This window comes from Umbelopsis ramanniana, assembly GCF_025399195.1.
Source record: "Umbelopsis ramanniana AG unplaced genomic scaffold K450scaffold_30, whole genome shotgun sequence".
Taxonomy (NCBI): Eukaryota; Fungi; Mucoromycota; class Umbelopsidomycetes; order Umbelopsidales; family Umbelopsidaceae; genus Umbelopsis; species Umbelopsis ramanniana.
In genome coordinates this window covers 93,300-116,077 of record NW_026252116.1, presented here as the reverse complement: position 1 = coordinate 116,077, position 22,778 = coordinate 93,300, and the positions used below count along the sequence as shown (strand labels likewise).

The window sequence follows — 22,778 nt, the reverse complement described above, 5'->3', positions numbered from 1 at the left end:
CCCCTATCGGCTGTCCTTAACCAGAAAGTCATTTGGACTTCGCCTTTTCCAGTACATGAATAGGCGTTACAACCTTAGTTTCATCATTGTCGTCCTCAAACTGAACTTTATACTGTCCTGTAGAAGCAGAATCTTTGTTCTGATTACGGTATGAAAAGATAGGTGAGCGTGGGATAGGATTAGCTCTGAAATTGCTTCCTACATATCCTTGCTATGTTGTTTCATACCTTAGACGGAGGAGTGACTACAATTGCGTTATAGAAGCAAGTGGTTCCAGGATAAAGCGCCAAAACATCAGTATGAGCTGGGATTTCAGGCAGCTGGCGGACCTCAGCAACTGACGGTATAGGGATAACGTTCTTCGGTGGCACCAGATATTTTCTACCAATACATACTGAATACAACCTTTCCGAATGTCAAGCATATCAGAAAGTGCGACACTTACTGCCTTGTTCCAGTTTCATCCTGATCTACGTCTTCAACATGATATCTATGACCGATGAGATGAGGATACGCTGCTGCCTATGATCCATATACGAGCGACCTCAAACTTACTTGTTTTTGTCAGAATTGTAGCTGATGACAACGGCCAAAATCCACTCCTCAGTTTTATCTTTTTGTTTTGGTTGCTTGGCAGCAACCTGTATTATAAGATGGTCAGTATTGTCAAGCAATGCCCATCCCATTTTACACAACATACCGCTGCTCCAACGGGAATAATTCCACCATTTGTACTGTTACAGGAACGGTAACCAGTTAGGATAAACATACAATACAACCGAGAAGGAATAGATGATACAATGGTAGTACTTACAGCTTTGATTTCTTTGATGCGTGTGGTCCGGACGTAATCTTGAGATCGTCAGCTTCCGTTTTCCGTTTCTTTCTCCGTGGATCTATCAAATTCAATATTGAAAAGCTGTTTACTTCAACATTTAGCAATAACTTCAATAGCTTACCAGACGCGCTCTCTGAGGCATCCCTTAACGCGATAAGAACAGATAATTTTTCGATTACATCTGTGATAGTTCTGAGCAAAAAAATTAGACATTGTGGCTCATGACTTTCAAATCATCGTAACTAAATTCTTTCTTTCATAAGCACTCCTAAATCTTTCATCCATATCCTCGATGATTCTTGCCGGTTCTCTTTCCTTTGCCAAAATATGACATTTGTACTTACTTGGACTCAGAAATAGATGTTGTGATGCCTTCTGAATAAAGCTCTTTCAGCTTATATGATGTTGAGGGAGATATTGCTAAATATTCAACAATTAATAAATTGTTCTTCCTTCTTTAGCCTAGATCTGTTGACTTACCGTCAATACTTTCTATTGTCATGTGAAGTTTGTTCACACTGGTGATGATAGGCTCCGATTCCTTCTGAACATTTTCTAGTTTCAGAAGAGATGAACAAATTTGCTTCCATAAACTGACTTCTTCGTTAGTTTCATCTAGAGAAGCCGCCCTCGAAGCTCGCGATTTGCGATCCATCCTCGTTCTCGTACTGCTTCAACTGCCACTGTCGCTGTTATACCTCTTCACTTGACCGGAGAAATTGACATCACTGAAAATTTGCTTTAATCATGTCAGCTAAATATTTCCTAAATTGGCACGCGAAAGTGGTGGACACGGACCTCAACCTCTCAACATCATGACCATTGAAAGTGAGAGGACTGAAGCAGACGTTTATGCAACATATAATCCTTATGAATTGGACAACATGTCAGAGGCAGGATCCGAAGCAGCTCTGTCGACCACTGACTCTGTATCATCTCGAAGATTAGGTTCCTTAACATCCAAGACAAAAGCATTCGGCAGGCTCGATAGCGTCAATAACCACCACAAGACAACACTAGGAGGAGTACAAAAGGTATGCTACCTCGTACATATTAGCTATCTGCCCGTTTTTCAGTCCCGAATAGATCTGTTCGGAGTAGACTCTGCTTTGCCAGGACGCACCGTCATATCAATTTTGTTGTTAATCCCCATTGTCTTGTTTCATCGGTAGATGCGATTTAAGCCTATTGTACCGACTACTCGAAGAATCAGTAAAAGGTGCATTTCCGCTCTCTGCACAAAATGGGTCGTTTAGCTTTACTAACCAGCATCTTGTTTGAGTGCAGTAATTTGTCTCTCAAGTCCGACACGTCAGTTAAGGTACGCTTCATAATCAATATAGGACTACATTTACCGCGTACTAATGGCCTTTCAAAATTAGGATGAAATCAGATACCTCGACGTTCCTTTACAAAAAACGCACGCCAGCAGCCATATTCGTCGTCAAGGTAAACCATTCTCACCATGGTCGGAAGTGTAAAGACAACTCCGAACTAAACGATTTCCTTCATTCATTGCCAGATGTCATTACTCCGAAGGTGGCAGCTACTGGTCCGTTTTCGCAAGGGCCAAGTTTCAAACGAGGTACGATAAAACACGGCTGCTTTTTTAACCTATTAAATATATGTCTAATATCTTTTAAACAGGTGTGAAGGGAGAAGCTGATATTGGTCATACCACATCATGGGACATTCATCATGCATTCCCTACCGAAAGCGATTCTCAGACAAGATCAAGGACCATATACGGGGACATACAACTTCCTATTGACCTAACGGATATACCAGAATCAAACCTAATGAATAACAAGAGTAATCCATCTCAGCAGACGGAAAGACATGGCTTAATGGCTGTGGAGAGTGACAGTAAAGCGAAATACGAGTCGAAATTAGCAAATAACTTGGTAGGGATCAATGTTCTCAGAGGTTACTGTAATCCTCACTTTCGAAATTAACATCTCAAAATTACTCTAGGGCGAATTGGGAAACATTAACAACGGATCTCTAATATTAATACAAATGCCTAGTATCCTTCCAAGTTTCAGACCCGCTGGCGAGCAATATCTTATACCTCATCCACCAAGCCCGGTTTCTGAACAGAATGATTCCATTGTTGACATTACCGAACCAGAAACAGTCTATTTGGGTCAATCGAAGCAAAGATCTAAAGCAGCACTAAAGAAAGTGGACAAGGGAAAATCAAAAGCGAAGGAGGAAAGCAAAAAGAAGGGCAAGGAGAACCGACGAACATCCATAAGCAGTAAAGGTACTAGCGCAGCTGATGATCGAATCAGACGGAAAATGAGCGTTACCACCCTTGCGAGTTTGAACACTGAGGGAACGGAGAGTGAGAAAAATATCCCACGCAGAAGGCCAGAGATTGATATCTGCCATCTACCTGACGGCCAAATTGGTTCGCTTTTGGTCTACAAAAGTGGCAAGGTAAAGCTTCGAGTTGGTGAGACTATGATGGACGTAAGTATTTTTTTGGTGGTTGAATAGTGAGTACTAGTTATCGAAAAGCTAATGAAACTTATGAAATTTAGCTTGAACCAGGAATTCTGGCAAATTGCTTAGAAGATCTTGTAATTGTCGAGCCCAACGATAAACCCCACGCATGCCAGTTGGGAAGTGTTCAGCACAAATTAGTCGCCTCACCCAATTTGGATGATCTACTTAAGGATCAAGATTAAATACAAAGGTAGAACACAACCTCAATTGAAGTAGCATCGGATATTCTAATATTGGAAGTGAAGGAATGCGATTCGCCGTAATATTCGATAGACATAGCATTGCTTTTGTATATCTCTTGATAGCGTCCCTTCATGTATGTAAATAATAATGAAAACAGCAGTAAAGTGTCAATACAGTACAATTGCCTATTTAATTTATATACAAGATTCAAACCATTTTCTTTTATTTCTGCTGTCAAAGCGACCTACAGACACCCACGATCATTATGGAGTATGGCAATTGCTTACGTATAATTAATCACAAGGATAGCAAAATACAATGAACAGAATGTGTAAAAAAAAAAAAAAATCCGCGAGTGCAATACAAAGACTTTATTTTGACATGCCATCCCAAAAGTCGCTGTCGCAAATTTTGCCGTCGCTGAACATATCCACACGAGACATATCTTCAATAGCCTTACATTCAATTACACCAGCTTTGATGATTTGATATGGAGGTAAATCTTTTGCCCAGTAATCCACAAACTTTCCGCCCTTAAGGTTAGCCTTTTCACCGTGTAATATATCATACAGGTCCTTTTGCTTCCATGGACCTAACAGGAAGTTAACGGCATTCTGTAGAGTGATGTTGGGGTTGAGGGCCACCATTCTCGGCTTTAAACAAAGAGTTCTTCCAGGTCTAATCATGAGTCGCCTTTCAATGTGGTTTGCTAATTCCTCAAATTCCCAGGATACACGACGAATGGTGGATGCGGTGAGAACATACTCGAGCAGCGATCCTTGAAGATCGTTGGGATTAGGAACTGCACTGTCCAGTAAAATCGTATAGACATCATCTGACTCTGTTAGTAACTGAATTGCATGCAACTTCTTTTTTCTCGATGAGGTCTGTTGGAAGTGACCAAGAATGGCAACGGTGGAAGTCAATGCTTTGTTGGCATTGGCGAACTTCAAATTTTTCAAGCGTTCAGGTGAGTTGATAGTATGAAGATGTAGTAAGGAATCGTCATCGAGAGGCATGTCTGATTCGTAATTATCCTCTGAAAGTGCTTGGCTCTTCTGAAGGAGTACAGGATGCATGTTGATTACAGGGCTGCGAGCTTTAGCGGGTGTAACTCGATCAGTTGATTCACCAGAAGAACTAACTTCGTCACGACTTCCATTGCTTTGCGGTTTCTGTCTTTTCTTCGTATCATTTTGGAACTTTTCTCGCTTATTTGTTGACAGACGAGGACTACCAGCAACGTGAGGTGGCCTACTCTCACCTGCCAGTTGTTTCGAATCCTTTGGTGATGATCTAGGAGCCGGGGATTGCCATTGACTGGCTCTACTAGTGTCATCCACCGTGACATCTTCTCCTCGCTTCCACTGCTGCATGGCAAACCCTTTCCACATTTCAATCTCTTCTTCTTCGTTTAGACCTTGCATATCTTCCAACATGTCGTCTTTCTTGGAGTCCGTGTCCCATGTCGCAGCGTCTTTTGTTGTGGTATCACTAGAGGAGGATAGGTTATAATGTGTGACCGTTCCATGATCATCCTCTTCCTCTTTTTTATCGACTATTTCTTTTTGAGTTTGGCGTGTACTGAACTTGGCATCAGCTTTTGACTGTCCTTTGCGATTTACTGCTTTTGAAATATTTTTTCGCTCTTCATGTGTCATCTTATTTTTACGTTTTGTATCATGGTCACCCACCGTCGGCGCTACCTCATTAAGTTTATTAGCTGTCGTCTTTGCCTTTTCTGCCTCCCGAAGTGATAGCTGAACAGCGAGATTTAAGTCATCTATGTAATTTACGTCTTCTTGGCTTGATGACGGGGGTTTTTCTCGCGGAAAATCAAGGAATTCTTTGTCTTGGGGATCGAACTCGAACTCCTCCATGCTATCCACCACAGCCACTGCAGAAGATGTACTTTTAGAGCCTTTATTGCCCTTGCCTTTTTGATTCAACATGGTGCACCTGGGCCAGAAATGGCTTTCTAGAGTCAGATGTAAGGTAGTTGCTTCATCCAGCGCAAAAAGGCTAACCACGTCAAATACAGAATATACCAAGGCAGCCGGCGCCAAAGGGTACTGTAACCAGACACAATCCTTTCCCGTAAAATGAAACGATGCCGCAAGCGATTTGGCTTCGAGAAATCTTTGATAGCCAGCCCAAGATTTCGCATACTTGTGTACAGCACTACCTAGATTCATAGTTTCGCCTTCGATATCCCTCAGTTTGGCTTGAAGATCTAAGGCACCGCCCATGGTGACATCAAAGAGCCTTTCCATTGCACTAGCATCAGTATTGAAAGCCCAACCGATTCTGTGGACCTTTGGTGAGGTTAATATACGACCCAAAAGGTCTCGAACGATATCAACGCCAATGCGATCGACGAGAATGTTGTAACCAATTCGGTCTGAGGGAGCCACTTGAATGCATTTTACTTCAGGGGTCTTGTTCTTCTCGCCGAGAAACTCGCAATCGAGAGCAATCTTTTTAGCGTTGTTTAAGATTGGAATGATAGCTTCTAGACGTGCCGCAGTATCAACGACTTTAGCTGTGATGAAGTCACTTCCTCCTATTGGTATATGGATCTCCGAGCGATCAACGATATGCCAATTTTCGTTCGGCTCAAATGTCCTATCTTTCATTTCTCGCGGTTTCTTCTTCTCAGTTGTTGGTTGGTGTGTCTTTTGCACAGCTTTCATATGTTCAAAGTTTGAACCTAGACCCACAAGTTGTCGAAGGGAATGAAGGGCGGAATTGACCAATGCATAGTCTTCCTTTTCGTATAAGGTGAGTAGAGACAGAGTAGCCTGACAGGAAGTCATTGCTGTTGACCATAAAACTTTCTGTGGGACGTGCATCGAACCTGATCTACTCATTGTTACAAATCGGTCGCGTTAACATACGAAGAGCCAACAAGGGGAATAAGGTCACAGCCTCGGGGATGTTAATTGCCAGCTTTCAGACCAACCAAAATTTTTGGTCATATGACTTCACCAAGATTTCATGTTTCGGAGCATTGCCCTTAAAAATTGTACGTAATGCTGTTTTGCCATTGAACGTGTAGATATTTTGCAGGTTGTTGATATTATGAACTGAGGAACTGGTAAGGTTTATGTGAAAATGATTGCTATAGATACACAACGTGTCATTACTCGGCTGATAGTAGGTCAAAATTACTTTTGATGGTGGGCAATATGGTACTACGATAGGCTACTTTTATCAATTACTGGCTATTCTTTTGGCTATAGTGGTATAGAAATCACTAACTGAAAGTTCAAATGCATGGTTGACCCAAGCAGAAATATTATGGTCATCGATATCAGTTTTACCAAACGTGCATTCTATCCATTTGGTTTTGGAGTCCTCTTGTCTTTTTGTTGCCTCGCGAAAAACAAAATATTGCAGGTAAACCTCTTCAAGTACTGAGATTTCATCTGGCGAAAGTTGTCTCGACAAATATATATTAGACAAAAATGGTGGAATGGCGTTGTTCAGGTAATGCTCTGATAGTGCAAGGATGCTTTTCATGTGGGATTTGTCAACGCCATGTTCCATAGCAGATCGAGCATGTTCGAATGGTAGACTAATCTTCATCTTGTTGGCGATAAACAGAACAGAAGGAGACGGAGGTAAATTAAGAAGCCATTGTTGTCGAGTTGCTGATGATTTCAGATGTGAATTAATGGTATGGGAAAGACATGTGCATTTAAAAAAGTATTTGGCACTTGGTAGATAAGTTATGATTATCAAAAGTATTTCGATTGGCAACTTGGTTCCTGCTTGTTCTGCCACATAGGACATGGTAAGTATGTCGAATAGTCTTCAGTAGTAACAGAAGACTGACATCAACTCCCAATTTCCCTTTCTCTCGCGTTTTGTCTGTCCTTTTTTTTTTTTTTAATTTAATACAGGGAAAAATTTACGATCAGTGCATCGTCGTTCAGGACTGACCAGAATGAAAACGATCCAAAGAGTAGATAATATCTGATAGATAAGGTATAGTAATAAAACTCATATGACTGATAGCTTCTTCACGGACAACAGGAACATTTTTTGCTTAACGATGCAATTTAATTGACAGCGGTAATAAAATTCATTCTGTGATGCGATGTAAGAAATCATCTATGCTGTCCAATGCTTTGGCAGACTTTCCAAGTATTATGAGATATTGTACCAGCCAAAAGAAAAGAGGTATTCGTTTTTTTTGGCAGGGCAGGCTGCTTGAGTAAAAAACAGGGAAAAACGAGGCATAAATGGAACACCGCCAAAAGTTGATGCTATCCGTCGCCAACTTTCTCTTGACTTGTCATTGCCAAATCACTAGTGCGTACAGGTCCACTACTACTATCCTTAACAAAGAACATAATAATATACAACAGCGCTTGTTTCCATGACTGAGCAGAAAAAATCAGGCAGTGCATGGCCAGAGCCTTCGTCATTCTTCACGCGGTATACCGATGACAACCTGGAAAAAGCGAGATTATTGAAACAAAAAAAGGTCGATCCAGCTGATGTTCGACTAGAATTCCCTCCAGAACTGTTGGAACCACCACCGCCCATTGAAGGATCATACGTTGTCTTTGATCAACATTGGCAGGTCAGTGGCATTTCAAAGATTTGTAACTGCTCTCCCGCGTTCAGTGTTCACTCATAGTATGTCTGTTAGACCGAAGATAGATTACCAACCCTTGAAGAAAGGAACGTTACGCAGTTGTATCCGACCGGAAAGATTGGTAAGGATTATGCTGCTTGGGTACATAGGCACTTTTTATATCTAACACATTTACTCTGTCAGACCGTGTATTCGAACTGAAGAAGCTACTGCGATCCTTAATGTCACAATTCCTGATTTTATTAGACATATTGGTCAGAGAACCTGATAAAGTATGGCCCATTTCTTTGAAAGGTTGATACCGATTGATTAGTGGGATTCACAAGAGAGATTAAATACATATTGCCAACAGTTTGCCCCGCGAATAACCGACATCAGTAACATTTTAATTAACATCCATCACATACTGAATGAATATCGACCACATCAAGTAAGTTCCGAAGAAACAGAGAGGATTCCCTCTCATTATAATATACCCAAGCCATTCTCTTACGCCACCATTACTAGGCACGAGAAACACTACGACTCATGTTAGAGACTCAGTTGAAGAAGAAAGTACAGGCAACCGAAGAACTCAAGAAGTAAGTTTTAAATTTTGTCTGATGATTTAGGTGTTATGGTTCTCATGGCGTATGAACTTGCTACAGGCGTCGGGATGAGGTCAGATCTAAGTTGAAGATGCTGAAAGATGAAGTCAAATTGACCTCGTTATCAGAGGAGCTGGAAGCAGATGATGATGTAGCCATGGAGGAAGCATCACTTACAATTACCAACACAGCAACCGCACAATCGATTTCACAAATTTCTGCAAAGATGCTGGAACTGGTAGACTCCTTAGAATGATTTTGCCGTAATTGATTCTCTATCTATGTCAGCTGGTCAATGTGGCTGCCATCTTCCATTGTACAGTAAATACCTTTATTTTCATTTGCTTTGTCTGCCTCTTTGAATAATGATCACAAGATGAAGATTCACAATTTTGGCGGAAAACACGCCAACTTTGCTTTCTTTTGGATGATGGACAGGCCATCGTAGAGAGGTAAAATTATCTGCTCCACTCGAGGATCATCTTTTATATGCTGGTTGAACGCGTGTAGCTGTCGTGCTGTTCGCATTAGCCCCTTGTTTTGAGGATCGATTTCACTGTCCATTGCTTGTGGCACAAGTCCTCTAAATAATACTATCAAACAAGCATTAGTTCATATTGGATAGATCACCTTTTTGCTCAATAAATAGCAGTACCATTATCCACTAAGATAACCCCCCGGTCCGATAGTAAACTTCGGCTCATTATCTGGTTGAAGTAATTGATATAGTTTCCCTTATCTGCATCTATAAACACCATATCGAACTTTGTCGCTGAATGTCCTGTTGGAATCTTCTTTACGCTGAATTAAACATATAGAGGCATCGTAAGTGAGCAAAGCGGTTCCATCATGATGTCAACAGTAAGTGCATAACTGACATGTCTAGTGCTATACCCTCCTCAAAGGTTATTCTGTTGGCCATATCCGCTCTTTCAAGCCACGATTTCGCTATACTAAGCGCCCCTGAATCGCGTTCAATTGTGATTATCCTGCCGTGAGTACCTGCCGCTATGCTAATTGTGGACATTCCTGTGAATGTGCCAATCTCGAGCACATTTTCTGGTCGCATCAATCGAGTGAAACTGTACAGGAATTCGGCTTGATGCAAAGGGATCATTTTATGAGCATCTCGAAAACGTTGCCTTGTTTCAGCTTGCAGACTTTCTAATATGCTTTTTGGGAATGTTGCGCCATTGGAAGACATGGATTCAACGTATTCTTGCAGTTGTGTAGGTTTTGCATTTGTATTCAAGTAACGTTTAGTCGCAAAGGATGATAAGCCAGTGCGGAACATTCGTAAATGGGGGTTAAGTACCAATAATGGATAAAAAAAAAAAAGGTATAAAATAATGAAAGGTTGGGAAATGAAACAAAACAGATAGATACAAGGTTGACAAATTTCTTAATGATCGCATTGAAAAAACTGCCTTCCGGTTTCTAACAGCACCCACCACCACTTTTGCCTTCCGCGTCCGACTTTTCACCGTGTTCATCGTGCATGCGAGTCGGTGGCTTCAGCTTGATAGTGTTTTGACCAGGTGCGGTGGAACCCACGCCATCGGCTTGATTGGCGATCTTCTTTGGTACTATTTCATAAATCTTGCTGAATACAGTTTGGAACGCAGCATCAACATTGGTAGCATCCAAAGCGGAGGTTTCGAAGAACAACATCTTGTTATCCTCTGCGAACGCTCCACCATCGTTTGTAGGTACACCTCTTGAAGATTCCGCCAAATCTGATTTGTTACCAACCAACATCATCACGATGTTTTCGTCTGCGTGATCCTTGAGTTCCTTTAGCCAGTGATCAATGTTCTGGAAGGAAGATGGGCGGGTGATATCTAGTGAAGAAAGAAAAAATTCGGGGTCAGATTCTACGCCAAGACAGATCTAGCACTGTAGACCCTGATCCAGGCTGGCGCAAGGTGCCACAGCCACCTACATACCATAGACCAACAGTGCTCCAACAGCTCCACGATAATATCTGTAAAATCTCCGGGTTAGACAGGGGTTTCCAGTAGCTATGTTCAAATTTCACACTTACGCTCCGGTGATAGCTCTATAACGCTCTTGTCCGCTGGTATCCCAAATCTATCAAAATATAATACATGCTTTCAATATCTCAAGCGTTCCCGGAACCACAAAATAGTGGCTAGCTAATATGAGCTCAGGTTTACCTGACATTTGATGGTGTGGCCATCTGCAGCGTCGAGATGAGTTAGAAATGGGATATTCCGTCCGTATGAATCAGGGAAAACTTACCAATCACAATGTTCTTCGTGGCGAATTCTACACCAATGGTACTTTTTGATTCCAAATTGAACTCATTGCTCTGTGTGGAGGATTCTCGTCGGGATGAGTATTTCTTCAAAAAGTGCGTCAGAGGGTATTGAAGACCTACCGTAAAACGAGAGAGAAGGTTGGACTTTCCTACTCCTGAATCTCCAATCAGGACGAGCTTGAACAAATAGTCGTACTCATCGTCTGCCATCATCTTTGCAATAGATTCAACGATAGAAACAAAATAAGTTCAAGCGGAAGTGCAACGCTATTTATACCAATATGACGGGGGGCGGGGCTTTGACATATTGAGATGTCTGTTGTGGCTTTGTTTTAACAACTCAAAGTAACTCTGATGGCTGTGTTTTATCAGTCATCGTTGCATATATAAACTTCTAGGACCATACATCCTTTGAAGAACTTGAGGACTTCTTTGTGAAATCTAGTGTTGGCCTTACAATACACTAATTTTTTTTTTTAGAAATGTTGCATCTGTCAACCAGCCACACGAGTGAAGCCATTCTGTATCACAGAGTAAAGCGCTATTTGACTGTATTGTCTTGATGAGTTTAAGGGGATCTACACCTTCTGTAAATGGACTGCAACTGTTTGTGGCGATCTATTGCAATGTAGGATATATAAAATATAATGCTATGAAACTAAAGCCGACGTATCTTTCATAAGAAAGAAGAGTTGCTTCGCAAGTAGATAGATAGCAGAGTTTTGGCTGCTTTTAAGCACACACGAGTAAAGTACACGAGCAAGCTCATGGGTGATTATTGTGACATGTAGAACCCGTTTGATGGGACCACACTGTAATATAATTTTTTTTGGCGGGTAAACGTCGACGAAACACAGTATGACTTTTCCTCGTAACACCTTAATATGCGTAACAGTGTTTAATTTGGAATGCTACTACTCGCCTTGGGCAATAAAGCACCGACATTCCATGAGACTTGTCTGCCTATTTGATCATTATAATAAGACCAACTTCTGTGCGCTTTGTAAGAGTATTACCAGATATTGTTACTCCATTCAGTAGAGATTTGATATGGCATTTCTTTTCTTTTTGTGCCACTATTCGTCTTTGCAATAGTAGTTATATAAGTATGAGACGTCCAATTGTAAGCTTCCTATTATGTCACGACTGCATCTTCGCTTCCCTGATGGATTCAGATGCCGGCAGCGGGGAACGCTCAGCCAATTACTGCCAAGCACTGTGGTGAACGATGGGATTCAAAATTTTTTTAGAGGCAGCGCTTCCAGACTTTCCTTTCCTAGCCTCCCACGATTCATTTGAACCCATGCATGAAGATAATGCCAACATTGACCTAAGCACAACTCCTCAAATCCCGGCACCTTGTCAAGAACAAGAGCAACGTCGCGGGCGACGTCGCCATTCGGTCGTCACTATAGACCTTCCTGATATTGCCCCTCCAGAATATACCACCGCTACAGTATTGTCTAAACCTCCAGTATACGCCGAGACAGAAAATGCCAACCCACAACGCCCGCCCAGGATATTTGAAGCCGGCTCTACACCATCTGTTCCAAGTGGTGGGTTCTACGAACAATATATTGATCGTACAGCAGCCATTGAAAGCAGACCTAGGTACCAAATGCCCTGGTATCGGCACAAGGTTACTATGTGGGTGTGCCTATTTGCCGTTATTGTAGTCATTAGTGTCATAATTCATTTCATACATCCAAACACTCTATAGTTACAGCCTAAATAATAAAGTATCATTATTAATGTGTATTAAGCACAATTGAATGACAAGCTAGTGCGGCCATTGTAATAGTGGCGATTTGTGGCTGGTAAAATTCGTCAAATTTCCACTGGGCGGCAACCATAGCTCATTGTCAGATTGCCTACTTTCGAGACAGCGATGTCTGCTCAAGACTTTGGTTTTCCATTCAAACCATATGGTATCCAGGAAGACTTCATGAAAGAACTGTACAATGTACTAGATCAGGGAAAAATCGGAATTTTCGAATCTCCAACAGGAACGGTATGACAGTATAAATATAAATGCTTTACCGCACGTTTGGAAACTGATCAGGAGTGTTCATTACTGTAACTTAGGGAAAGTCCTTGAGCTTACTTTGTGGATCTCTACGATGGCTTTACGACCAAGAACGGGTATCAGCTCAAATCACAACGGCCGAAAGAAAGGAAGCTGCGGCCGATGAACCTGACTGGCTGAAGGAGTACACTGTGCAACACGAACAGAAGACGCAGCAGTCTGAACGCCAGCTTCGAAGGCAGGAACTTCAAGAACGCATAGACAGAGCGCGGAAAAGAGAACAGTCGGAACGTCGTAACAAATCCGCATGGATAGCCAGGCAGCATGTGAAAAAGACGGTGAGGACACTAACGATGTTGATCATGGCATCTTGCCTTGTCTAATGCAATAGCTTTCAGAAAACAGCTCAAGAACAAGGGAACCCAAACGACTCGGAGGATTCAGAATTTCTACTTGATGAATATGATAGCGATGATACCAGTAACGCGGATGGCCGAAAAAAGCCATCGTCAGCGAAAAGCGAAAGTCAATCCAACTTGTCTGCAGATGTACAAGAATTACTGAGAAGGTACATTTTAGGAACATGAAGATATTTGATGAACATATCGCTAATTCTGATTCATCGGACACAGATTAGACACTCAAAATACCTTGACTTCTAGCTCAACTAGTGAAAAAGTAGACACAATGCAAGAAGACAACGATGAAGTTGATGAACTGAAGGTATTATATAGAACACCATGAATACATCAGATTCGACATATCTAAAACGCATTGATTTTTAGATCTTCTTCACTTCTCGTACACATTCTCAGCTGTCTCAATTCATACGAGAAGTCCAAAAGACAAATTACGCGGATAGTTTGCACTCTGTTGGTTTGAGCTCCCGCAAAAACCTGTGCATCAACAAAGATGTCCAAAAATTGAATAGTGTTCATCGCATTAATGAACAGTGCCTTGAGCTACAAAAAAAGAGTAAGTAGCCTGGCAAATTCTGAGTCAAGTCGTAATTGTTATGGCTGCGTTTGTGCTAATCAAAATTTAACAGGTTCTGGCAAGCGTTGCGAATGCTTGCCTACTGTTTCAGAGAAAGGCCGACTACTTGATTTCAGAGATCATGCTTTGGCTAAAGTAAGAGATATTGAAGAGCTAGTCGATGTTGGCAAGAGCTTGAACACATGTCCCTACTACGGTACGAGAAAGACTATCAAGCCTGCTCAGGTAAGACAGCATGTAGTATAAAGTAACTGTACATCAGATGGTTATTGACATGCAAATTATTAGCTCGTTACTCTTCCATATCAGCACCTTTTACACAAGACCACACGAGAATCTCTCGGCATTTCACTCAAAAACAACATTGTCATTATAGATGAAGCACACAATCTCATAGATACCATCAATTCGATTCATACAATAACCATCCATTCGAAGCAAATGAGAACAGCACTGTCACAACTTTCCCAGTATTTGCAACGATACAAAGCAAGGCTCTTGGGCAAAAATATTGTATATATTAAACAAATCATCATGATTGTCAAATCAATGATAAAATTCATGGAAAGCACCATTCAGCATGGCAAGACTAGCAACAAAAGCAAAGAAAAAATTCTAAATATCAATGAGTTTGTTCACGAACTAGGCATTGATCATTTGAATATGTTCAAAATCGAAAAATACCTTAAAGAGAGCAAGCTGGCTCGTAAACTCAATGGGTTTTTGGATATGAAGAAGAAGAAGGACGCGCAGGATAAGCTTAACAACCCGGAGCACGAAGCTGAGAATGATCCATCGGTGTCTTCTATCCCTATATTAAACCAGATCGAAGCGTTACTGATGGCCCTTACAAATGCAGATAAAGACGGCCGAATCATTGCTGCATGTGAGAATGATGATGAATATATTCAATACATGCTTCTCAATCCAGCAAATGAGTTCAAAGCAATTGTCGAAGAGACACGGAGTGTAGTGCTGGCTGGTGGTACTATGGAGCCTGTAAGTATGGCGAAAGGTGATGGTTCACTGTACGGAATGCACTAACCAGATATATCGTTCCAATGTAGATGTCGGATTTTTTGACGCATTTGTTTCCGTACGTTGAAAAGGACAGAATCCACAAGTTCAGTTGCGGGCATATCATTCCCGAAGAAAACTTGCAAGTTCTAACCGTAGGCACTGGTCCCACCGGTCAGAAACTGATATATAACTTTGAGCACAGAAGTGACACAAAGCTGGTATGTTCATTATACTGACTGTAAGACCTCAGGATGAAGAAAAGCTTTAATTTTCATACTCTTTCTTCCATGACTCAGATTGATCAAACAGGACAAATCATAGCTAATTTGTGCAATGTCATTCCCGACGGCGTTGTCTGCTTTTTCGCAAGTTACCCTTACATGGAACAGGTCTACCAGCGATGGTCTCATGCCGAAAGTGGAAACATTCTAGATCGAATCAGCAAGAAGAAGAAGGTAAATTATTTAGGAAAGCTCGAAAATGGCTCTTATACAGTTGCTAATCGGGGCAACAGATTTTTCGTGAACCGCGCGCAGCAAATATGGTGGATGCCACGCTAAGAGATTATGCGCTTCAAATCGATACAGGCGAAAGTGGAGCGATACTCTTTTGCGTGGTAAACGGTAAAATGTCAGAAGGAATTAACTTTTCTGATCGGCTTGGACGGTAGGCTGGCGACATAAATTTTCAGTACCTAGATCACACGAAATGAAACTTACTAGTACCCCCTACAGAGCCGTTATAATGGTTGGCCTTCCTTTCGCCAATCTAGCGTCTGCAGCGCTAGTGGAAAAGATCAAATATGTCAAAGAACATGCAGTAAGTTTTTATCATCGATCTTCAACTTTGCTTTCAACATGGTAACTGACCGCATATAAGAATGCACAAGGTGCTAGTGGAGATGCCGGAAAAGAGTATTACGAAAACCTTTGTATGCGTGCTGTCAATCAGTCCATAGGTGCGTTGTTGACTGATGTGACGCTACTACTTGCAAAATTTAATTAAACTCATCCACACTAGGCCGTGCCATTCGACATAAGAACGATTTTGCTACAGTGCTTCTATTGGACGAGAGATACGATACCACGCGCATTCAAAATAAGCTTCCAGGCTGGATTAGAGAAAGTGTATACGAATGCAAAAACTTTGGCCAAGTCATGTCAAGGACTGCAAGCTTCTTTAGAGATAAACGTCAGCAATAGATATGTAAAATAATAATAATGTATTTATCAATGTACAATACACATCCAACTGTAATTTTCTATATCATCACCAACTTGAACCATAATACACTTGCGCTATCTATTTTTTGGTTAATTGTAATCCATACTCTGCTAATTGCGTAGTGGTGAGCTCGCTAGGACTGTTGACAACGAGATCTTTACCACCACCTGCTTTGGGAAAAGCAATAACATCGCGAATGGACGGGGTGCCGCAAATAATGGACATAAGGCGATCAAAACCGAGTGCGATACCGCCATGAGGAGGACAGCCTCCAGCAAGAGCTTCTAATAGATGATCAAATCTCTGGTATTCATGTGGTTGCAATTCAAGTACTTTGTCAAAGATGAATCGTTGCATTTCTGGATAGTGAATTCTGATAGATCCGCCACCAATTTCCATTCCATTTAACACCAGGTCGTAGTGCTGACCACGAACTTTGGATGGATCGGACTCTAAGAGTGCAAGGTCTTCTGGAAACGGTGCTGTAAATGGATGATGTGTTGCTTGCCAAGTTCGCAGGCCAGCTTCATCTGGTGTAAATAGAGGGAAGCTTTCGACCCACAGGAACTTGTAGTCGGATGGATCAATGTGAAGTAAGCTGGCGTCTTGTAGAAGTTTGGACATCTGAAGCCGTACTTTTCCGAGCGGCGTGTTGCCACCGTACAGATATTTGGACCGCTTATGTATGTACACTAAATCACCTTGTTCGATTTCAAGTTCGTTATTGAGAGAATTTTGCGCTGTTGCTACATCGGACGATCGCTTTGATAGATTGCACTTCTCCAGCCACGAACCGATATTGTTTTCGTTGATCTTGACAGAGTTGAGTTTGCTCAAGTCACCATTCTGACTTTCATACTCTTGAGCAACCGATCGTATCTCGGCAGTCTTGAGATTCGCTCCCTTCTTCACCACCATGCACTCCAAGACACCGTCTTCAGATGCACTAGGAAGGTGTTTGCTAATGTCATGAATATGCATTCCAAATCGAACATCAGGTTTATCGGATCCGTACTGTTAAATGTCTGTTATCATCTGTGACTATCATGATAGCTCAAATATCGTTTCCAGTGTATCCTACCTTGGACATCGCATGCTGGTATGTCATATGAGGAAATCTTGACTTGTCCAATTGAATATTCAAGGTATTCTTCCAAATTTCAGTAACCATGCCTTCTATAATATTCTGTATATCGCTTGCTTTAATGAAGCTCATCTCCAAGTCGATTTGGGTAAACTCTGGTTGTCTGTCTGCTCGCAAATCTTCATCTCGAAAGCATCGGGCAATCTGATAGTATCGGTCGATTCCTGCTGCCATCAACATTTGCTTATGTTGCTGTGGACTCTGTGGAAGTGCGTAAAATTGACCATGATTTCGAGTGGGGACAACATATTCACGTGCACCTTCAGGAGTAGACTTGAACAAGACTGGAGTTTCCACCTCCACAAACTGATTTTCAGTAAGGTAATTGCGAATGATGCTTGCAACTTTTGATCGAAGGCGTATATTTTGCTGTAATTCAGGTCTTCGCAAATCAAGATATCTATGTTTCATACGGACTTCTTCTTTTGGCTGAGAATGTCAATTCGATATGAGTCGGCTGTGTGTAATCCATAGGCAACAACAAAACTGACTCACCAATTTCTGTTTACCAGGTAGAAAAGGCAAGTTGGTTGCGGCTGTATTGAGACACATAACCTCTTGTAACTCTACCTCAATGTCTCCTGATGCTAAATCTTTGTTTCTCATTCCTTCTGGCCGTTCTCTTACCACGCCTTGAATGCAGACTACACTCTCTGGGGTTAGTGAATTGATCTTGCTTCTGAGCGTATTGGCTGCTTCGGCATTCGAGCATGTTTCTGAGCGAAACACAAGTTGCGTGGTTCCATAAGCATCTCGTAGTGGGATGAACAAAAGGTCATTGGATATAGACCTGGATATCAATTGGTTGAGAACTCATCACCGTACCCAAGCGCAAACCTGTTTCCCTTAACACACCTTACAGCGGGAACCCAACCACACAAGGTGACTGATTTTCCAGTCTCCTTTCTATTCAGTGCACCACAATTATGAGTTCGTTCGGGGAAGCTTCCTGCAGGAAGATAGTGAGATAAGAGACATGTTGAAGGTGAAGTCACTTGTCAGGGGCAGTGCATTCTTACCATAATGAATGTTTTCACTCCCCCAGGTGTGCGTGTATCTTCTAATGTAATGTGAAGAGACCGGCTTCTGAAGTGGCAACCGATTGAGTGTACGTACTATTGGCACTCTGGTCACCCATAAGTTCCGGGTGCGTAAAGCTAATCGTAGCATGCTGAGATGAATTGTACCGATTCAGAGCATGAAGACAAAATTGTTGCTGGCGTGACTGCCAAAGCAAGAAAGGGAATCCGAAGCGTTCCCGCCCCTAGCTCGTTTGTCAGTCAATAGAATAATCAGTATAAACGATTGTAACGGTTTTGTCACAACTTGGCTGTACCAATTATATTTAGTGAGTGAAATATCTTTGAATTGAAATCAAGAACAAAGTTGCCACATGCTTTGATTATCATAACAATATACCGTCAACTATTCTTATAGAGATTGTATGTAATGATGAATTTGTCTACGTAGGCTAGCGGAAAGAACTTGATGGGAGATTTTTGTGCATATGTCAAATTCAAATTTCTTCCTGTCATGTTAAATTGCTCGGGTAGATCCTTTTTCTTTTGTTTTTTCTAGAAGGCGAAGCAGTGCTTTGCTCAGTCCAATTGTAAAGCTGGATTGACTAAAGTGGCGACTGATAAACAAATGCCAAAAAGCTCCCAAATCTCCTACAAACCAGATTGTTGGGCAGTAACATAATGGTCCGAAATCATGATTTTAATCTCGACTTCGAAAAGTCTTTTCAGATCCGTACTTACCAGTTCGCCGAAAAAGATGGAAATTCCTCATGTTGAAAATCACAATTGGAACGTTATGGATAATTACCAAGCGTACTAGTCGCTCACAGTACTTTCAATGATAATGTACTGTTTCATGGATCCAGCTAACAACTTCGTTTTGAGAACAGTAGCGGTTAATGGTGTAATTTTTAATCACATCCCATGCTGTAACTTATCGTCAACCATGTAAGTATGCAAACAGCCTTTTCAGTGTGTCTTCATGAAAGGTAATCATGTGACCACTTTTGTACCTAGAAAATTGGATATTCTTAGATAGAAAGGCATGAAATGTATGCTAGCATCTTTGCCTCAGGAAGTAGAGAACTCAATGCGATACTGTATCAAATAACTACTTAACTGAATTGAGTATTTCAACTCATTCCATGCAAGCTGGCTGTTTTTGCATCTTCAATAAACAATTCAGCCGATAGACTGCTTGTAGCGTAGGTGGCCGTAAGCGATAGTTTACGATTGGCATATGTCTTTCAAATGGGCATTGTAACCTTTTACTGTGAGAGCCTTCAGTAAACCTTGTTGGGTGTAGCAACGTATACTTGCTAATTGTAGTACCATACATTGTCTCAGCTTATTACAATCTTTCTATATTTCTCCTTAAAAAACAAATAGATTTACATAAACAAACGTACAGATTCCATATGATTGGCCATGTCAACGAAAAAAAAACTGAATTACGTAGCTGATTTTCTTTGCAATGGCAACTACGTATAGATTTTCTTCCAGGAGTTGAAACACCTATTCATTTTACTGGAGGCAATTCTTAATATAGCAATCCACCAAAGATACCGAACGAGCAAATCTAGCTAGCTCTTGCTGCAATTTGAATTAAGCCATCAACTAAAAGTATCACTCAAAGCATTTTCGTACTAAGTTGAAGCTGTAGTTGCTTGAAGCATTGGGAGAGTTGTGCATCATATGAGATAGAATGGACTATTCTTACGATGAGACTTGACAAAATCTCGTAAATAGATTTATAAATCTATTAGCAGCGCTTTAGAATTAAGAGTATGAGGGAAAGGTATTCATAATGGACTTGCACTGAATTGTAAATATCTTGTAGGAAAGAAGATCAAATGGTGGATCAAGAGCTTTCCATATCTTTCCACTCTAGATTCTGAATCGATCTACCATGAAAGAGAAGCACTGCTGATGTCTTCAAGCTAATGAATAGCGCCTGATGTAACACTGATTGACCACCAGGAAGAGCTTATGTCACATCTGATATATAGTTTGCTAACTTGTTTGAATAGCTGAAGATTTCTGCTTTCTTTTAATGTCGTGTTTTGATATATGAACGCGCCGATGACAGCAGCTGTAACATGGAAGGCTATAATCATATTTTTTTTGTTAGCGCGATATGTTAAAAAGTATGTTAACTGTGTTCTAAGATTCTCATTTCTAACATTTGTCAATTCGGAAATCACAGACAATTGGTAGGTCGGTTTGGATTCCTTGACAAAATTGCTATATGAACGACCGGTAAAGCTGATACCTAATATGTTCGTTCGGCTACTGATGCTTCCGAGAAACACACTGTACATCAACATTATGTCAACATGCTGTATATCCGGAAAAGTTTGGAACACCTCCTTGAGGTTGTCAATTTAACGGCTCGGCTACCCCAAACGTTAGATTGAGATTGAATTGTAAGATTTCAGACCAACATCTCTGCTCTCATATCCATAATTAGAACGTTCCGTTTCTCCTTTACGCAGAATATTTCGAAAAGCAAGGTCTAAGCAAAGCATATGTGCATTGGATGGTGTACAGATTATTTGCTTTCAGGCGTTCTATTATCCCTATTATCGCTCTATGATGGTAAACATAGTGTCCATGCGACTATATGGTATCAATTTGAATACAAGGAGCATGAAGAAATGAATTGGTTATAAACTGACGCAAATAGAAGCGGTGTGGGGGAGAAAGCTAAAGGTTTAAAATTTTCTTGATCTCCACTCTCTGGTCACAACCTTGTCTTCCACAAGTACATGAAGTTTACGCATATCGTATTGACAATCCTTGTTGCATACTCTCTTACAGTCAGTGCCTTCAAGGATGGCCACTTGGGAGATTATTCAAATAATTCAACAGAACAGAGGTTTTGTGAAAGTGTTCTCGACTACGATATCAGCATATTTGAATGCATTGATGGTAATCAGCGATTCGATATGCCAAGCTAAAAGGTACACATGAATAATGGAGCTGACAATAAACTAAATTGCTAGGGATTTTATGTGTCAAGGGCATGAATAGGTGTGGCAGTACATGCTATAACCCATCCTTAAACGGCTGCTGTGGCGATCAGCTTACTTCCCACGGAGCACCCTGCAAGGATATTGAAGCCGTAGAAGATGAAGATGAATACAGCGAACAGGGTAAATTATTCACCTCCGTTAAACCTAATAGTGCAGCTAATACTCACCCCAAATTATGATGTTGTGTATGATAAAGAACACGAAAATCGACATGATCCTGGAACTTGCAGCTGTAACGAAGGTTAATGTGCAAACATTTTTTATTTCGAAATCATCACTTTTTATTGACGTTAACTGTCGCTTAGACATCGTATGCAGCAAAGGAGAAAAAAGATGTAATGGCATTTGCTATAATCCTTTAAAAAAGGAATGTGACGATGGTAAGGTAGTCCCATTTTTATATGGTCATCTTTAACCCAGTTTCTAACGCTTCTTGACATTGAAAGATATCATCTGCAACATGGGGTGGGAGAGGTGTAATCGTAACTGCTATGATCCAAAGATTTTTACTTGCCAAAACGGTAAGACTCAAAGCTTCACTCCTTGTCCTCACACATTTGCATCACTGACGTTGTTTCTATCAGACATAATTTGCCTGAATGGACAGAGAACTTGTGATGGAGTTTGTTACGACGCTGATACTTTCAGCTGTAAAGATGGTATGTATATAAGTATTTGCTACTCAGACCATGCTCTGCATTTATCTAACACAGTGCAAGATGTGGTTTGCATGATTGGTTACGACCGGTGCAACGGTTGTTGCTTTAATCCGGAGACACATATCTGTGATGGGGGGGAGATCAAACCATCGGCTAAAACGACAGAAACCACATGCGCAACATCAACTTCACCAGCGACGTCAAGTTTCTCTGAAAATGAAGTATCAACAACTACTACTTCTCAAAGTACCAGTGACACCCACCTTACAAATATTGTTCAGCACAGAGGACCTACAACTAGTAAAAGCATAAGTTCATCGCTGATGACCACCGATTCGACGTATCTTCCCACTTCAACAGCTCCAAGTATACATACGTCTAACTCTTTCTCGTCTCATGCGAGTGAGACAACAACATCAAGATATATTGTATCCAGCTCTAGCCCTAACAGTTGGAGCACCGGCTCACACACAGTAACAACCACCGTGCCTACATCAGCATTTACAACATTTTCTTCCACTACAACTGTATGCCCAACATGTAAATCCAGCAGTCCCGTAGGAACTACTTCATCTGTACCAAGCACAATGAGTACGATGTCGTCGTTGATTACCGTACCTCCTAACACCGTTAACTCGCAAGGAAGCAC

General features: G+C 41.2%; 11 protein-coding genes across 11 annotated transcripts in view; 6 read left to right on the top strand and 5 right to left on the bottom strand.

Moving 5' to 3' along the window:
• Window positions 1–28: 28 nt before the first annotated feature.
• On the bottom strand, window positions 29–1,493 carry K450DRAFT_272084 (uncharacterized protein; the record flags this gene model as incomplete). Its single annotated transcript, XM_051593042.1, has 9 exons — window positions 29–139; window positions 228–381; window positions 446–490; window positions 556–641; window positions 701–734; window positions 815–896; window positions 960–1,030; window positions 1,183–1,258; window positions 1,319–1,493. 9 exons carry the CDS (start codon window positions 1,491–1,493, stop codon window positions 29–31), a joined length of 834 nt encoding a protein of 277 aa, XP_051444305.1.
• A 161-nt stretch (window positions 1,494–1,654) lies between these two features.
• On the top strand, window positions 1,655–3,718 carry K450DRAFT_242556 (uncharacterized protein). The gene is made up of 8 exons (XM_051589278.1): window positions 1,655–1,872; window positions 2,011–2,057; window positions 2,126–2,159; window positions 2,221–2,287; window positions 2,361–2,423; window positions 2,486–2,742; window positions 2,813–3,313; window positions 3,385–3,718. The coding sequence occupies exons 1-8, from the start codon at window positions 1,723–1,725 to the stop codon at window positions 3,529–3,531; spliced, it is 1,266 nt and encodes a 421-aa protein (XP_051444304.1). The 5' UTR covers window positions 1,655–1,722; the 3' UTR covers window positions 3,532–3,718.
• Window positions 3,719–3,732: 14 nt separating this feature from the next.
• Window positions 3,733–6,454, bottom strand: K450DRAFT_242555 (uncharacterized protein). The gene has a single exon (XM_051589277.1). The coding sequence runs from the start codon at window positions 6,400–6,402 to the stop codon at window positions 3,904–3,906; it is 2,499 nt and encodes an 832-aa protein (XP_051444303.1). The 5' UTR covers window positions 6,403–6,454; the 3' UTR covers window positions 3,733–3,903.
• A 291-nt stretch (window positions 6,455–6,745) lies between these two features.
• On the bottom strand, window positions 6,746–7,327 carry K450DRAFT_272081 (uncharacterized protein; the record flags this gene model as incomplete). Its single annotated transcript, XM_051593041.1, has 1 exon — window positions 6,746–7,327. One exon carries the CDS (start codon window positions 7,325–7,327, stop codon window positions 6,746–6,748), a length of 582 nt encoding a protein of 193 aa, XP_051444302.1.
• A 455-nt stretch (window positions 7,328–7,782) lies between these two features.
• K450DRAFT_242551 (uncharacterized protein) lies at window positions 7,783–9,045 on the top strand. Its single transcript, XM_051589276.1, has 6 exons — window positions 7,783–8,123; window positions 8,193–8,259; window positions 8,322–8,410; window positions 8,491–8,568; window positions 8,646–8,719; window positions 8,786–9,045. The coding sequence occupies exons 1-6, from the start codon at window positions 7,917–7,919 to the stop codon at window positions 8,979–8,981; spliced, it is 711 nt and encodes a 236-aa protein (XP_051444301.1). The 5' UTR covers window positions 7,783–7,916; the 3' UTR covers window positions 8,982–9,045.
• A 595-nt stretch (window positions 9,046–9,640) lies between these two features.
• Window positions 9,641–11,301, bottom strand: K450DRAFT_242544 (uncharacterized protein). The gene is made up of 7 exons (XM_051589275.1): window positions 11,127–11,301; window positions 10,988–11,057; window positions 10,903–10,925; window positions 10,770–10,816; window positions 10,672–10,709; window positions 10,189–10,566; window positions 9,641–10,152 (listed from the first exon to the last, which is right to left on the bottom strand). Exons 1-7 carry the CDS (start codon window positions 11,217–11,219, stop codon window positions 9,974–9,976), a joined length of 828 nt encoding a protein of 275 aa, XP_051444300.1. The 5' UTR covers window positions 11,220–11,301; the 3' UTR covers window positions 9,641–9,973.
• An 842-nt stretch (window positions 11,302–12,143) lies between these two features.
• Window positions 12,144–12,739, top strand: K450DRAFT_242541 (uncharacterized protein). Its single transcript, XM_051589274.1, has one exon. It carries the CDS (start codon window positions 12,235–12,237, stop codon window positions 12,724–12,726), a length of 492 nt encoding a protein of 163 aa, XP_051444299.1. The 5' UTR covers window positions 12,144–12,234; the 3' UTR covers window positions 12,727–12,739.
• A 144-nt stretch (window positions 12,740–12,883) lies between these two features.
• Window positions 12,884–16,300, top strand: K450DRAFT_242535 (uncharacterized protein). Its single transcript, XM_051589273.1, has 13 exons — window positions 12,884–13,017; window positions 13,092–13,370; window positions 13,431–13,600; window positions 13,665–13,755; window positions 13,818–14,007; window positions 14,081–14,253; window positions 14,317–15,027; window positions 15,096–15,266; window positions 15,345–15,503; window positions 15,563–15,714; window positions 15,783–15,867; window positions 15,928–16,006; window positions 16,069–16,300. The coding sequence occupies exons 1-13, from the start codon at window positions 12,895–12,897 to the stop codon at window positions 16,248–16,250; spliced, it is 2,565 nt and encodes an 854-aa protein (XP_051444298.1). The 5' UTR covers window positions 12,884–12,894; the 3' UTR covers window positions 16,251–16,300.
• Window positions 16,132–18,586, bottom strand: K450DRAFT_280924 (uncharacterized protein; the record flags this gene model as incomplete). Its single annotated transcript, XM_051593378.1, has 5 exons — window positions 16,132–17,286; window positions 17,354–17,845; window positions 17,912–18,206; window positions 18,272–18,365; window positions 18,436–18,586. 5 exons carry the CDS (start codon window positions 18,584–18,586, stop codon window positions 16,351–16,353), a joined length of 1,968 nt encoding a protein of 655 aa, XP_051444297.1. The 3' UTR covers window positions 16,132–16,350.
• A 2,617-nt stretch (window positions 18,587–21,203) lies between these two features.
• Window positions 21,204–21,649, top strand: K450DRAFT_272075 (uncharacterized protein; the record flags this gene model as incomplete). The annotated part of the gene is made up of 2 exons (XM_051593040.1): window positions 21,204–21,366; window positions 21,441–21,649. The coding sequence occupies 2 exons, from the start codon at window positions 21,204–21,206 to the stop codon at window positions 21,647–21,649; spliced, it is 372 nt and encodes a 123-aa protein (XP_051444296.1).
• A 281-nt stretch (window positions 21,650–21,930) lies between these two features.
• K450DRAFT_199534 (uncharacterized protein) overlaps window positions 21,931–22,778 on the top strand; it is a gene marked incomplete at both ends in the record, with an annotated part of 2,637 nt that continues 1,789 nt past the window's right edge. The window contains 3 exons of the mRNA XM_051584607.1: window positions 21,931–21,991; window positions 22,055–22,129; window positions 22,184–22,720. Coding sequence (XP_051444295.1) covers window positions 21,931–21,991; window positions 22,055–22,129; window positions 22,184–22,720 — 673 coding nt within the window. The remainder of the gene's footprint in view (window positions 21,992–22,054; window positions 22,130–22,183; window positions 22,721–22,778) is intronic.